Source organism: Micropterus salmoides, unplaced genomic scaffold, assembly GCF_014851395.1.
Source record: "Micropterus salmoides isolate LMB-PRFRI ecotype aquatic unplaced genomic scaffold, ASM1485139v1 Ms_hic_scaffold_17, whole genome shotgun sequence".
Taxonomy (NCBI): domain Eukaryota; kingdom Metazoa; phylum Chordata; class Actinopteri; order Centrarchiformes; family Centrarchidae; genus Micropterus; species Micropterus salmoides.
Window position 1 is genome coordinate 30,322,156 of NW_024040817.1, and position 13,155 is coordinate 30,335,310.

General features: G+C 40.5%; 1 protein-coding gene across 1 annotated transcript in view; it reads left to right on the forward strand.

The window, feature by feature from the left end:
- Nucleotides 1-13,155, forward strand: part of LOC119907524 (retinoic acid receptor beta-like) — a 91,961-nt gene that overhangs the window by 41,358 nt on the left and 37,448 nt on the right. The window contains exon 3 of the mRNA XM_038725287.1: nt 10,560-10,701. Coding sequence (XP_038581215.1) covers nt 10,560-10,701 — 142 coding nt within the window. The remainder of the gene's footprint in view (nt 1-10,559; nt 10,702-13,155) is intronic.

The following is a 13,155-nucleotide window of genomic DNA, read 5'->3' on the forward strand; positions in this document are numbered from 1 at the left end:
GAGTTCTGGTATGAACACAGTAGTATAAACAAAAAAATGATTAGCATCAATTATAGCTAGATGTGGGTGAAATCGTCTGTTATTGGGATAGATTGGGATTTCTCTAGATAAAACAACCAGACTACTGTTTTTGGATAATCCAATGGATTATTGGATTACTGACCCAACCACACGGGTGTGATCTATGGTAAAACAGACTTGAAACTGTGTTAAGTTACTCTCTGCCAATGTAGAAAATTGTAAAAATCTTTATGTGCTTCTTCATGGGCTTAAATTTTCCAGCCTCTAAAGATCATGACACACTTAAAAGGCCCTTGGTTAATAAAGGGTTGTTATCCAGGTAAAACAAAGCTGTTGTTCTTAGTTCATGAAAAGTTCAGACACAAGATTCTTACCAGGCAGCAGCAAGTTGCTCAACAGGAAGTAACCGTAGGAAAAAAATAGTGGTTAAATGTAATGACCAATAAACTAAGTACACAAGCCAGTGAACGTTTAAAACTGAAAAAAGTGATAAATGTATACAAAACAAAACAAATTGACACATGTATGAGGACTTGTATATGTATATTTCTATATGCACAAATACAGACCAACTTTAATGTAGATTGGGTTATGTGTGTGTGGAGTTTTGACTCTCCTCTCCCCTGGTGCTAAACTTGGATATCTGGCTTTTTAGAGAATGAATGTGGAACGTGAGACTTTCCTCCCAAGATAAACACCAGCCAGTCTTTTCAGCATAGTATACCCAAACACAACATATGTTTACTTTAAAGTGACTAAAGCCCACTACAAACTATGAGTGGAGCAACAGAGGAAGTCAGGTGACTTTATTATAGAGTGATGCTTGTTTATTATGAGAGGTCCGCATAGGGAGGAGAATAGGCTGAGTGACGGTCAATGTAGTGATTTTTTAACCATAACCACGTCTTTATTGTAGCCATGACAAAGAAGGTTCCCTTACCTTGACTGAGGACTTATTTAAATCCAAACTGTGTTATAAGTGTAATTAGTTATTTTATAATATTAATGTCTCTGAACTGTAATTCTTTACACAACGTTTAAGTTACTTTCATTGCCATTTAATTGGCACATTATTCAGATAGTAAGATGAGACTGCATATCCATGGATCGCATGGGTCTTTGTCATAAATATGAACATTGTGATTAATAGCGGGTGGGTTGCGGATGGGTGAAATAGGATGCATCGTCTCCCCCTTTAAGAAAGATGCTGTACGCATTTACGCATGAGGTACAGCAGCATAACTTCATTGATTATTTAAATCTCCCGACACTCCGACAGGATTGCTCAGGATGCACTGACAGCAGCCTCACTGATCATGAAAGGAAATCGTTAGAAAGAACACTGAATTCTATTTATGCATGATCCATGATGATAAAGATGCGTGCGTGGCAAAAATAGCATAGTGTCAATATTTTAGAGACCCCCCAAAATTTCACAAATCATATTTTCAGGGGAGCTACCATCTTATTAAGAGGAGCCGAGCTCTCCCTGGTTCCCCCGTAGTTTGCACCCTGCCTACAATCTGATTTCTAACATTTCCTGGAGAGACTGACAAATGATGTCCTTCCAGAGGGCATGGACCGAAGATACATTTTGTTTGTTGTTTGATTTGGAGGACTTTTTGCGACAGGTTGATAATACACACACAGTTGCCAGTTTATTAGGTACACCTATCTAAACCCAATACAACAGCCCTGCTATACATCCTACCTTAATGACGGGTATACTGTAACGCTCAGTGTTGGTTGAAACTATGTTAGAGAGGTGTTGATTCAATATAATGTTCATATTGGAGGATGTGGTTTCTGGTGCTGTTATTGTTACCCCCCCCCCATTGATATAAATGTGGTGGACAATATACTAGAAAGTGACTGTTTACGAAGCACAACCTGGACCTAAACATGCTGATTGGCTATTTTTGTCTTATATAATAACAATTTAAGAAGCAATCTGATATGTCTTTTGTTATTATGTTTTTAGAAATAGAAATTAAATGGACTTAGGACATCCGTTTACCATGCAGTATCTTCCACATATGAATGCAGTTTCATTATTATAGTACAATAGAACAATATTTATATATGGGTAGCTTAACAGTCAGTGATTCTAAATTTGATTTGACATAAGCATGAATGTATTTGATAGTTTTTATTATTCTTGATTTCTGTGGAGTAGTTAGACGTCCTATGGCCCCATTTTATATTCCTATAATTAAACAAGGACAGATTGAGGAATTCAAATTATCTTCAAAAGAAGTTCAGTCTTGGTACAAAAGAAACTTGCTGTATATCTGCAAACATATACTGTAGGAGGGTAAACTGAGTCTCGCTCTGCCCTCCTCTGCATCCTTGTGTTCGAGTTGCGATTCATTGTCAGCATGTCCCCACAGCTGAAACCTCTGATCCTATCATTTATTTAGCCCAGCAGCAGCCCCCTCCCCCCCCGCTGCACTCTACCTAGGTAAACACCTTTGTACCACACTCAGCTGAAGGGTGTCCTTTGGTTGCACATTTATAAGCTTCAAATGAGTAAACCCGCAGGACACGCGTTGGTAAATATCAGAGCAGTCTACAGTCGCAGGTCAACACTTGTGTCCTGTGGCGGCGGGGAGGAATAAAAAGAGAGGAGGAAGACAGAAGGGACAGAGGAAGGAGAAAAGAGAAAATACAGATGAACTAATAAAACAGGGAGTTAAAGAAAAATATCAAGGCAGGAGAGCAGATGTGGTGATTGCGTGAGTCTCAGTGTCAGACACTGGTGTTTCCCTGAAGGCTTGTAGAAATGAAGTGCTCTGAGTCGTGGCATGTGTTCACTACTGCTGTTGAGAATCCACTGGAGATACACATTGTAACACTTCTACACAAACAGGCTAGACATAGACATAGACTAATTACATCATACAAGCTTTACTTATATACGATGCTGGATTGTCTTGTGAAAGACGCTGGTTAAAATCTTAGGACACACAGAGGAACAAAGCTGGGGATATAATGGAGAACCAAAATGACTTTTGGACTAAGTTACAATGATGTATCCACGCTGCCGCACTAGTACATTTTAGCCTTCACGTGATGTTGAATTTAGCTCTTTATTTATTATTCGCTAAACGTAGTTCACTCTACACGACAACGATGCATCAAAATGGCTTGCTGACACATGGACGCATCGCCGAGGCCAGACAGATATCTAGCATAAATATATACAAATACCTGGAAGAGTGGGCAAACTTGACATCCACATCGAGCCAATGAGAGCAGACAGCTAGCAGAGCTGGCAGGTACTTTTTTCCCCGTAAAACACACGCTTTTTACTCATCTCCAGCTCTCTCTGTAGACAATCCCTGTTGCCCACGTGTGCTAATTAATTCTTTGATCCAGATTCTTTGTCTTTATAATTTCTATCTTTATAATAATAAACAACTCCTGTTTCGTGTGTAGTTTTGCATCATTTCCCGTGCTCCTGTGTGTTTTCTTAACAAATCGTGGTTTGGAGACGAGACTTAAGCAACACTAACTAGGCATAGCAGGTCTGTCAAGCCTTGGATTTCTCCACACGCTGACGCAGTGTGTATGGAGCTGTAGTGAGCAAATAGATTTTCTTGGTGTTAGACCAAAACAGATTCATCAAACCAAACCAAACGCCTCTGTCTTTGTTTATGTTAGTGCTCTATAGGCTCTATTAATAACATTATAACAGACAGTGCTGTACTGTACACATTAGCTCTGCCTCCTCCACAGAGGATGTGTTGGTTGGGTTCAGGAGTTCTCAAAGTGCTCTTTCCACTCCTCGACAATATGGAATCGAAATGAACAGATTTCTCAGCAATGTATCTGTTATTAATGCTCCTTAAAGGATTGGTTGGTAAGTTTGTTTAAGAGACATATTTTTATCAATTGCTTCAGTCTCATGACTGACTGCAGCCTCTTTGTGAAGCAGTTTATACTCTGACAGAGCAGGGTGGAAGCTATTATGAGATCTCCCTTTACTTGGGACTCTGTGTGAAGTTTAAATGAGGAGTGTTGCAGCTCAGGCCATGAACTGTCAACAAACCTTCTTCAAATAGTTGAAGCTCACAAAATGCATCTCTGTCTTGGGAAACACACAAACTGTAGCAGCTGCAGTTCCCAGTATAACCCCCAGCATACTGTACAGCACTTATCACACACACATAGATTTCCAAGGCTAAGTGACCTGTATGCTCTCAGCTTTGAATGACATAAGTACCTGAGTAGCCTTGGGTTCTGCACCCAACCTGAACACACTTATATGGCAGCTGAAGGCGATGCAGGCCGCTTCCGTGGTCATCCATCAGACCCCACAGGTAATGTCTACGAACACGCTCGGCTTACATCAGCCAGGATAAAGGCTTCTATTAAGAAAATGAATAATACCAACTGTGGGGAGGTGACCTCGGAGTGGTCACATGTCATCAAGACTGAGATACGATTGGCTGCTTTTGGTTAGTATCTGTGCTACCGAGGGGGTGGTCCGAAGGTTGACGGATGCTCGAGGCCGAGGCGAGATGGGCTACAGAGTCAGCCGTTTCAGTCCTGTGATCTAATCTGTTACCCATCATGCATCCCGCTTCACTAATGAAAAGGCAAGGCCCCATCCGTCACAGGCAGCTATGGTAAATGGAATTTTAACCCCCCACCCCCTTATACTGAACGAAGCTCCTCAGGCACAAGTGCCTGCAAACATGTGCAAAAGAGCCTGGATGATGAACGATCATTGCAAAAGACCCCAGAGCAACGGTAAATTAATATCAAGAGGAAAAAAATCTGTGAAGACTCTTGCTCCTCTACTTTCTGTCACTTTGCTTGGCAGTAAACGTAGCCGAGCTCGGCTCAGCCTCTGTTTCTGTTTATCAAGACTGTCAAGGAGGATCCAGATTGTCTTCATTATCACTTTCCGTCAAGCAGGCAGCCCAGTGCGCATGGTTCAAATTGGTTTTACATGGAGAGGGCTCAAAAGGGTCATTTCTGGCACACAAGCGTAGCAGCTATGGAATTAATTTAAAAAGTATATGCATATTGTCTTGGCCTTTTGATGGAAAGCACCACATTATTTGAAAAGGTGTAAATAACACCTCCTTTGGTCAGACAAATATTGTAAAGGCACTGAACTACCAACGCTGTGTTCAAGTTCCATGCTAAGAAAAAGATCAATAATTTTCATACCGAAAATGTAAATAAAAGCTACATGTTACAGTAAGGTCCTCTTATGGCGACCATATGCTTCACATAATAAAATATGAAAAGAAACATTTTAAGAAATGTTAATAATGCTGAATGTTTAATGTACATAGTGTGTGCTCCAAATGTTTTCTATAAGCTAGCAGTCTGCATTTTGAAGTGTCATCGGGCAAGACACTGCCATCAGTGTGTGAATGTGTATGAATGTTAATTTCTGTTTTGACGAGCAGTTGGCACCTTGGCCTCTGCCATCAGTGTAAGAATGCATGTTAATGGGTGAATGTGCTGTAGTGTAAAAGCGCTTTGAGTGGTCGATAGACTAGAAAGGCGCTATACAAGTACAGACCATTTACCATTACCTTTTCTATACAACTCGGATAAATACCCAGTTTTGTTTTTAGACATAAAAACCTGTGACTCAACACTATGAAGTATATTTTTTACCATTAGAAATTATGCTTGCCGTGCACCAGGCTCAAAAGTCTATTGGCATTATACAAGGATTGGGTGCTCAGGTACTTGCCGTTTTCCATTTTCTGTGCAAACGTATTCATCACTCAGGGGCCAGATTAACCTGCTGGTGGTTCCAGTGAGCTCTAGGCCCATCTTTCCCCAAACCAAATTGCCCCAGCAAACAACCAGTGTTTTAACACCAATAGTACACCGCTACAGGTTTATTGTGTGTCCTTTAGTTTAGTAGTTAGATAATTTGAACACAATCTTATTCAAGACAACACAATAAAAGGCCACTTGAAAATGTGCTGTTTGACTGTATTGGGAGGGTCCGTGAGAGTCCGTGAAAACCAGTCAGTAGGTGTGACCACCATTTGCCTCACGCAGTGCAACACATCTGCTTCGCATAGAGTTGATGAGGTTGTTGATTGTGGCCTGTGGAATGTTGGTCCACTTGTGCAAAGTTGCAGTCAGGACGAGACCCCGATGAGGACGACGAGCATGCACATGAGCTTCCCTGAGACGGTTCCTGACAGAATGCAGAAATTCCTTGGTTATGCAAAGCGATTGTTGCAGCAGCTGTCCTGGTGGCTGGTCTCAGACAATCTTGGAGGTGAAGATGCTGGATGTGGAGTTCCTGGGCTGGTGTGGTTACACGTGGTCTGCAGTTGTGAGGCCGGGTGGATGTACTGCCAAATTCAGCTCAAAAACAGCTCTGGTGTACATTCCTGCAGTCAGCATGCCAATTGCACGCTCCCCCTGCACTTGCGACATCTGTGGCATTGTACTGTGTGATGGAACCACACATTTTCAAGTGGCCTTTTATTGTGGCCAGCCTAAGGCAGTGCACCAGTGCAGAACCCATGCTGTCTGATCAGCATCTTGATATGCCACACCTGTGAGGTGGATGGATTATCTCGGCAAAGGAGAAGTGCTCACTGACACAGATTTTGACAGATTTATGAACAATATTTGAGAGAAATAGGCCTTTTGTGTACATAGAGAAAGTCTTAGATCTTTGAGTTCAGCTAATGATGAATGGGGGCCAAAACAAAAGTGTTGCATTCATAATTTTGTTCAGAGTAATAAATAATGAATTAAATGGCAATTCAGTCTTATTATCAGGCTAGAACAGAAAACAGGCTTTCACCCAGGAGACCGGTGTTCATTTCACATGGGAAACACAAAGTCAACACTGATTCTTTTTAAGTCATGTTACACCAAACTATGATCTTTTCTTAAACCTAATCAAGTTGTTTTGGTGCCTAAACCTAACCATTCACAAAGTTAACCACTTTCAGTTTCACAATGTTAATCACTAGTTTTATTATGAAAGTCAAACTGAACGTCGCATTAACCCTAACCCTAAATTTATTGCTAACTTCACCGGACATTGCATATTATTGGTAAGTATGCGTGCAAAAATGATGCTAAAGGAGTACACAGGGCATTAAAATGTAACGCCAATCCCTACTGATGAGTTGGGAGTGAGAATGTTTTATACCAACCTGTCCAAGAGCAGAAATGTGACATCCGTGTTAGTCCCTTCTTTCAGCACTCTCCGTTGTTTGACTGTAATCCTTTGCTCAAACGTTGTGTCTTTTTTATATGTAGCTTTTTCAAACTTTTCTTGGATGCTTCTTAGGTTTTTCTGCCACAGGTTCCACCATACTCCATGTAGAGAGAGAACTGTGTCATCTCCGTTCAATTCAAGTGGCGTTGTTGGAATGACTGCATACAATACAATGCTGCCAAAGCAACAAACTATATCGTCATACTAAGTAAAAGTAAACCATAATCACTTTTCATGTTTTTATTTTTTTTAGAGCAATGGTAGATCATTGAGCTCCCATTTTCAAACAAACCATTGCTGGCTGGTGTAAAACTCATTACCAGTCCACCAGTGCGGGAATGTGGTCCACTGACACTAGTGATGGCAAGTTTGAGTCTTTTGACAGACTCGTTCATTCAAATCTCAGTCATTAAAATTAACTAATCTTTTTTGAGTAATTTTGTTCATTTCGTTCATTTGAACTAGGCTGTTTATTATGGTGCTGCAGCCCTCTAGTGGGCGATTAAAAAACAGCGCCGTTCTCAAACACGGAAGGCTGCCTGACTTGCTTAATTTGACAAAGTATAATGCACAAATTCACTCTCTATTATCATTATATAAACCCACTTGGGCCCACAACCAAATTCAAACCATGTAAAAACAACAGAAATATGTTGTCTATATGCAATCACCGCTACTCCGGCTAAATCCTTCCATTTTCACAATCTTTCCTGAGTATACAACCAGACCAGCCATATAAAGGCTTATGTATATAATTACTATCATTATCTCTGACGTGCTCATTCATACAGTAGCCTAACGTCCTTATCCATGAGTAAAATATTAATATCAGATTTGCGTATATAGAAGTAATAAGCTTGATACACTATATGAATAAACACACTCTTATTAAAATTCAACCAATTTAATAATAATCTGGATCAAGCCACCAAGTTCTTAAAGAACTCCAGCACAGAGAGAGGAACAGAGAAATAAACACATATAAAGCAGCAGTTTGGCAGGTCTGGACGCAGAATGGGCCACATCAGGTCCTGATTCTGCAGACAGAGAAACACACATGAGCACATCGCTGTCAAACACTGCAGGTTGTTCACCAATCAGGAGCTGTGAAACAACAGCACGGCTCTGTTGGTAAATAAAAAGTAAAAGTTACGTTGCGTTCTCTGGTGGACCTGGATCAGCTGTTAGCTGTAACACACCAAAGAGCTAACGTTTACGTGGCTGTGTTTTAATGTTTTAATGTCCGGGTCTGTTTGTTTTGGAGAGAAGATGACCTCGGAGGTAATTCGGCTCCCGGTAGAACCCTGTCAGGGCTCTGAAGTGGAGCAGAACCAGAACAACTCTCATCAGCTGTTAGCTGTAAACACTAGCAGGACTAAAGTTACGGTGCGGCTGTGTTAAAACTATAACATCGCTACGCTGTAATAATGTTATGCTTTATAAAATGTCACATAATTAACAAAGTAGCTATATAATGACTGTTACCTGACAGCCGACCTGCCTCTCATTCTCCTGAGCTGGAAGTCACTCAGCCTGAGGAGGACCCATGTGAGCGGTGAACGAGTCGTTCATTCCTCAAACCTAGAGACCCACAGTTGCTATGAGTCGTGAACTAATCAGTTCTGTTTCCTGTGCTGCCTGCTTACCACAGCCCTGTAGCCGAGCTGTCACGTGACAAATGAACGACTCAAACAGACCCACAGTTGAGAGTCGTGAACTAATCAATTCTGTTTCCTGTGCTGACGGAGCCCATGCAGCTGCCGTGTGACACATGGGTGAAAATGAACGAATCACTCACTGAGACAACCCGTTCCTCCCGAGTCATACACACAATTAGATCTTATGAACGAAACGTTCTTTGAACGACACAACACTAACTGACACCCGATTTTAAAACTCCTGTATATTGTGAAATACTGTAAGATTTACCTGGCAGCAGGGCCGCTCATAAGGTGGGAAAAAGGAGAAAGCATTCTGGGGCTGCTAAGGGGGCCCATGCAGTCCAACACTAATGATGTTCATTCTAAATACAAGCAAAGATAACCAAATTTAATTTCGTTACTTATTTAAATAAAAAATTTATTATTTTATTTTTTTATGTTGCTTTAGTAAAATATAACTTGTTTCATAATGAAAACTCCCTCTGAGTAATGTTTGTTGTATGCAGCATCAAAACATCAGAAGTGCACCGCATATAGCAAGCCACGTATGTTTTTATGTAGGAGATAGAGAGAGAGCACAGCATGCCTTGACACGAGTAAAGCAGATTTGCAGAGGGCCCATTTACTGGACCTTTTCAGGGGCCCAGTCATTTCTGCTGGCAGGCCTGCCTGGCGGTGATAGGCTTAATAAGCATTGTGTGAACTCGTTTGGCTAGGGTTTGAATGTGACAATCGTTCATTTATATGTAAAAGTCCCGCACTCCAACTTTAATTTACTTTTACATAAATTACATAAAACCTAAATTTGGGTCCTGCGGGGCCCAAGTGGGTCCGTGGGCCAGTCTTGCACATGTTAAAAAATTTAGCCTTTTGGTGTGCATGTAGGCTTCAAGAGTATACATCATAACGGTAAGTTAACATTTATGAAATTCAAAGACATTTAGTCTTCTGTTAAAAAAAATGAAAATGTTATTATCATGGCGACATTACTAGTTTTCTTGTCATTTGTGGCAATGTAGGAGTTAAAACTTAATGTCCTGAACTTGATTCCCTGAACTCAATGCCTCAAACTGTAATGATCCCTTCTCTCAGCTATTCCACTGTCACGTCAAGTGTAGATATAGCTACATGTTTTTGTAATTATTTACTTACATCTCTTTTAACACCAAACCAAAAAAAAAAATTAAGATCCATGCTGAACTGCCGAATTACAATGAAAGAATTATTTTGAAAGAAAAGTAGCTTTGGTCTTCCACAGAAGCTCAATGTCACCTTGTCAAGTTCAGACGTGATGCTCCTCACCCACATCTGAACCAAAGTCCTTAGTTATTCTTCCGTATTGCTCTCTGTTCCCCCTAGTACTTTTTTCTGAGCTTAAATCCAGCATTTGAAGCTCCACAGAGTTCCCAGCAGGGACACACCGACTCTCTTTTCTCTCAGCCTTAACGGCACAGAAAAGACAAAACATCTAGCACATTGTTATACAGGCTGTCGTGACATTATGATATCCAGTGGCAGGAGAATTTCAATGGAGCTGTGTGGATGTTTTAGAAAATAGGCTGCTACAGAAGATTAGAAGCAAAATTGAGTTAACATCGTGAAAGTCTTCTTTTCATAAACCAACCCCCTCTCTGTCTGTGTGTCTGTCTCCTCAGGGTTTTTTCCGCCGAAGCATCCAGAAGAACATGGTGTACACGTGTCACCGGGACAAGAATTGCATTATCAATAAGGTGACGAGGAACCGCTGTCAGTACTGCCGCCTGCAGAAGTGCTTCGGAGTAGGAATGTCCAAAGAGTGTAAGTTTCAGACCCAACTGACACAGTGTGCTGAATTAAAATAGATATTGTCATGATGTGGAAATAAAGGGTTTACTATCCACTGGTTTCTTCAGTTTGACAGGCCTTACCACCCAAATATGAAGAAAATTCAGGTTTTTATAAAAATTATGAAATTTTAATTGGAGTACCAGTGCAAAATATGGTTTTGGGTTATGGGTAGGGCTGGTTACCAACTTTTTTTCAGTGTGATCATTGTATATATCATGCATGACTTGGATTATTTCAAGATATTCTCACTTAATTCAAGAAAATTTTATCTGAAGAGAAGTTAATTTATCTCACACCCCTGATACTATATACTGATAAAATACTGTGGCTTTTAAAAGAAAAGAAATGTTTCAGATTAAAAGACTGACTTGGAAGAGATCAGAAGGAAAACAAACCCTTTAAATTAATTAATTAAATTCTGTAGCTTAACTTGACTTCACCACACTGGGAGAAACTTGGATCAAAAGTGTTGTTGATTCAAAACTGATGAGATGAAGGATGAGATGTCATGGAGAACTTACTCCACACACTCATTTTCGACGCAACACCTTATTAGACACACCTCTACATTAATATGCACATGTCCTAAAACGCAAATTAGACTAGCTCAATAAAACCATATCATCATGCTGTCAAAGCATGGCGCTGCATTATGTCAGTGCTTTTCAAAGGCTGTTGGCAAACGTGAAATGTGAAACTCTGCTGTATAGAATGCGTTGTGCACAGTGCAGTGACACAGCTCATTTTGCTAAAAAACAATGTAAAATGCAGTAACACAGTAGGGACAAATCAACAGAAAAAGCACCTATATTCAAATGAATCCCATGAATCCCTAATTTTGGAAGTAGTCTGGTGTTTGAATCTGTTCTAAGTACTTGGCTTTTTGAAAGGCCCTGAACACCCACACAGGTGTTTTCATTTACGGCTGAGACCAAGTTGGGTGGATCTACCAGGGCCCCGTTTCAGAAAGCGGGATTAGTGAAAATTCTGAGTATGTTGAGCCTGAGATGAGGGAAACTCTGGGTTTTCTGTTTCAGAGAGCAAGATCAGATAATCCCTAGATCAGTAACTCCAGCAACTGATGCTGATCAATTGTTTCTCTCTGACTCCTCCCCTCCTGCGGAGCCTGAGGTGGCTGTCTGACACACTTCATACTGTTGATATCACAGTAGCACAAATCTGAATGCATTTACATCTTTAAAACTTAAAAAGTTAGATAGGCTATTCGTTTTTTACCCAAACATGATCTTGAACATGACCGCTTTTATAATCAATCTGTCATCGATGTAAGGACAGATCTCCACACGTCGTGGATTTATCCTCAGTTGTCAACTGGGGATGGGCTAATGTGAAACAAATAGGCCTAAATAAGGTTTAAAAGTGAGTCTTTCATTATTAGGCCTACCTGCTGATAGTCTGAATGTGTTTTGATAGCATTAAAAAAATACAAAATGAGCAAGATTTTATTAATGTAAAATTGACGTCTAAAACTTTAAACCTATAGACATTTTCCACTGCAAAAAAATAATTAGTAGACCAACCTGCTGGGTGTGACTGTGACTTTACAATCATAGGTCCACGAGTAAACTGTGTCTTATATTTGATCTATAGCCAACCTATTTTCATAATCAGGTAGCCGATTGCCACCGGCATTTAGCCCCGTCGGGTTACAGTTTAATAAATATAGCCTTCCTATTTAAAATCGAATGTAATGGGCTGTAGCACTTTATCATTCATTAAGGAAATTCCAGTCTGGTAAATGATCAATGAGCAACGCTGTGTAGTAGACTAATAATGTTAACGCATTGATCCTTCTTCCACTCCTGCGTTTATCATGGTCCGCGTTGGCAGCATTCATATTTATAGCTCCACCCAATTAAAATGGAGGCTCTGCCTTTATTTACCCGTTGCCATGGTGAATCGTAATATCAGCTCCATTGATGATGGCTTTTTTTCATCCCCACGCACGCGCTTCCATCAGGCTCAACATACTCAGGGTTAATTGAACTTATTCTGATCAGCTGTTCTGGAACCGAAAATTCAGAGTTTGCCACCTCAGGCTCAGTCAACCCAGAGCTCAGGGAGAAGCTCAGAGTTTGTTAGGCCTGCTTTCTGAAACAGGGCCCAGGTGTATCTGGATGTATTCAGTTTACATCCAGTAAACAGTTCCTCCCAGGGAGTCCCCAGAAAAGTTTGGTCCGAAAACAACTATTAATGCTATTAGTAACACCTGACACAGAAGTCAGAGCGCCTGCAGTGAAAAACAAAATTTATGTCCCCATAAATTCAGATGTTATACTTCCTGGTGCATGAAGACAGTATTCAGCATTGTTTACAGTACACTCTGTTTCCTGTAATAGATTGTAAGTAGAGAATTTGGTATTAAATGCAAATGAGCTTCACATGCAAATGACTGTGAAGCGT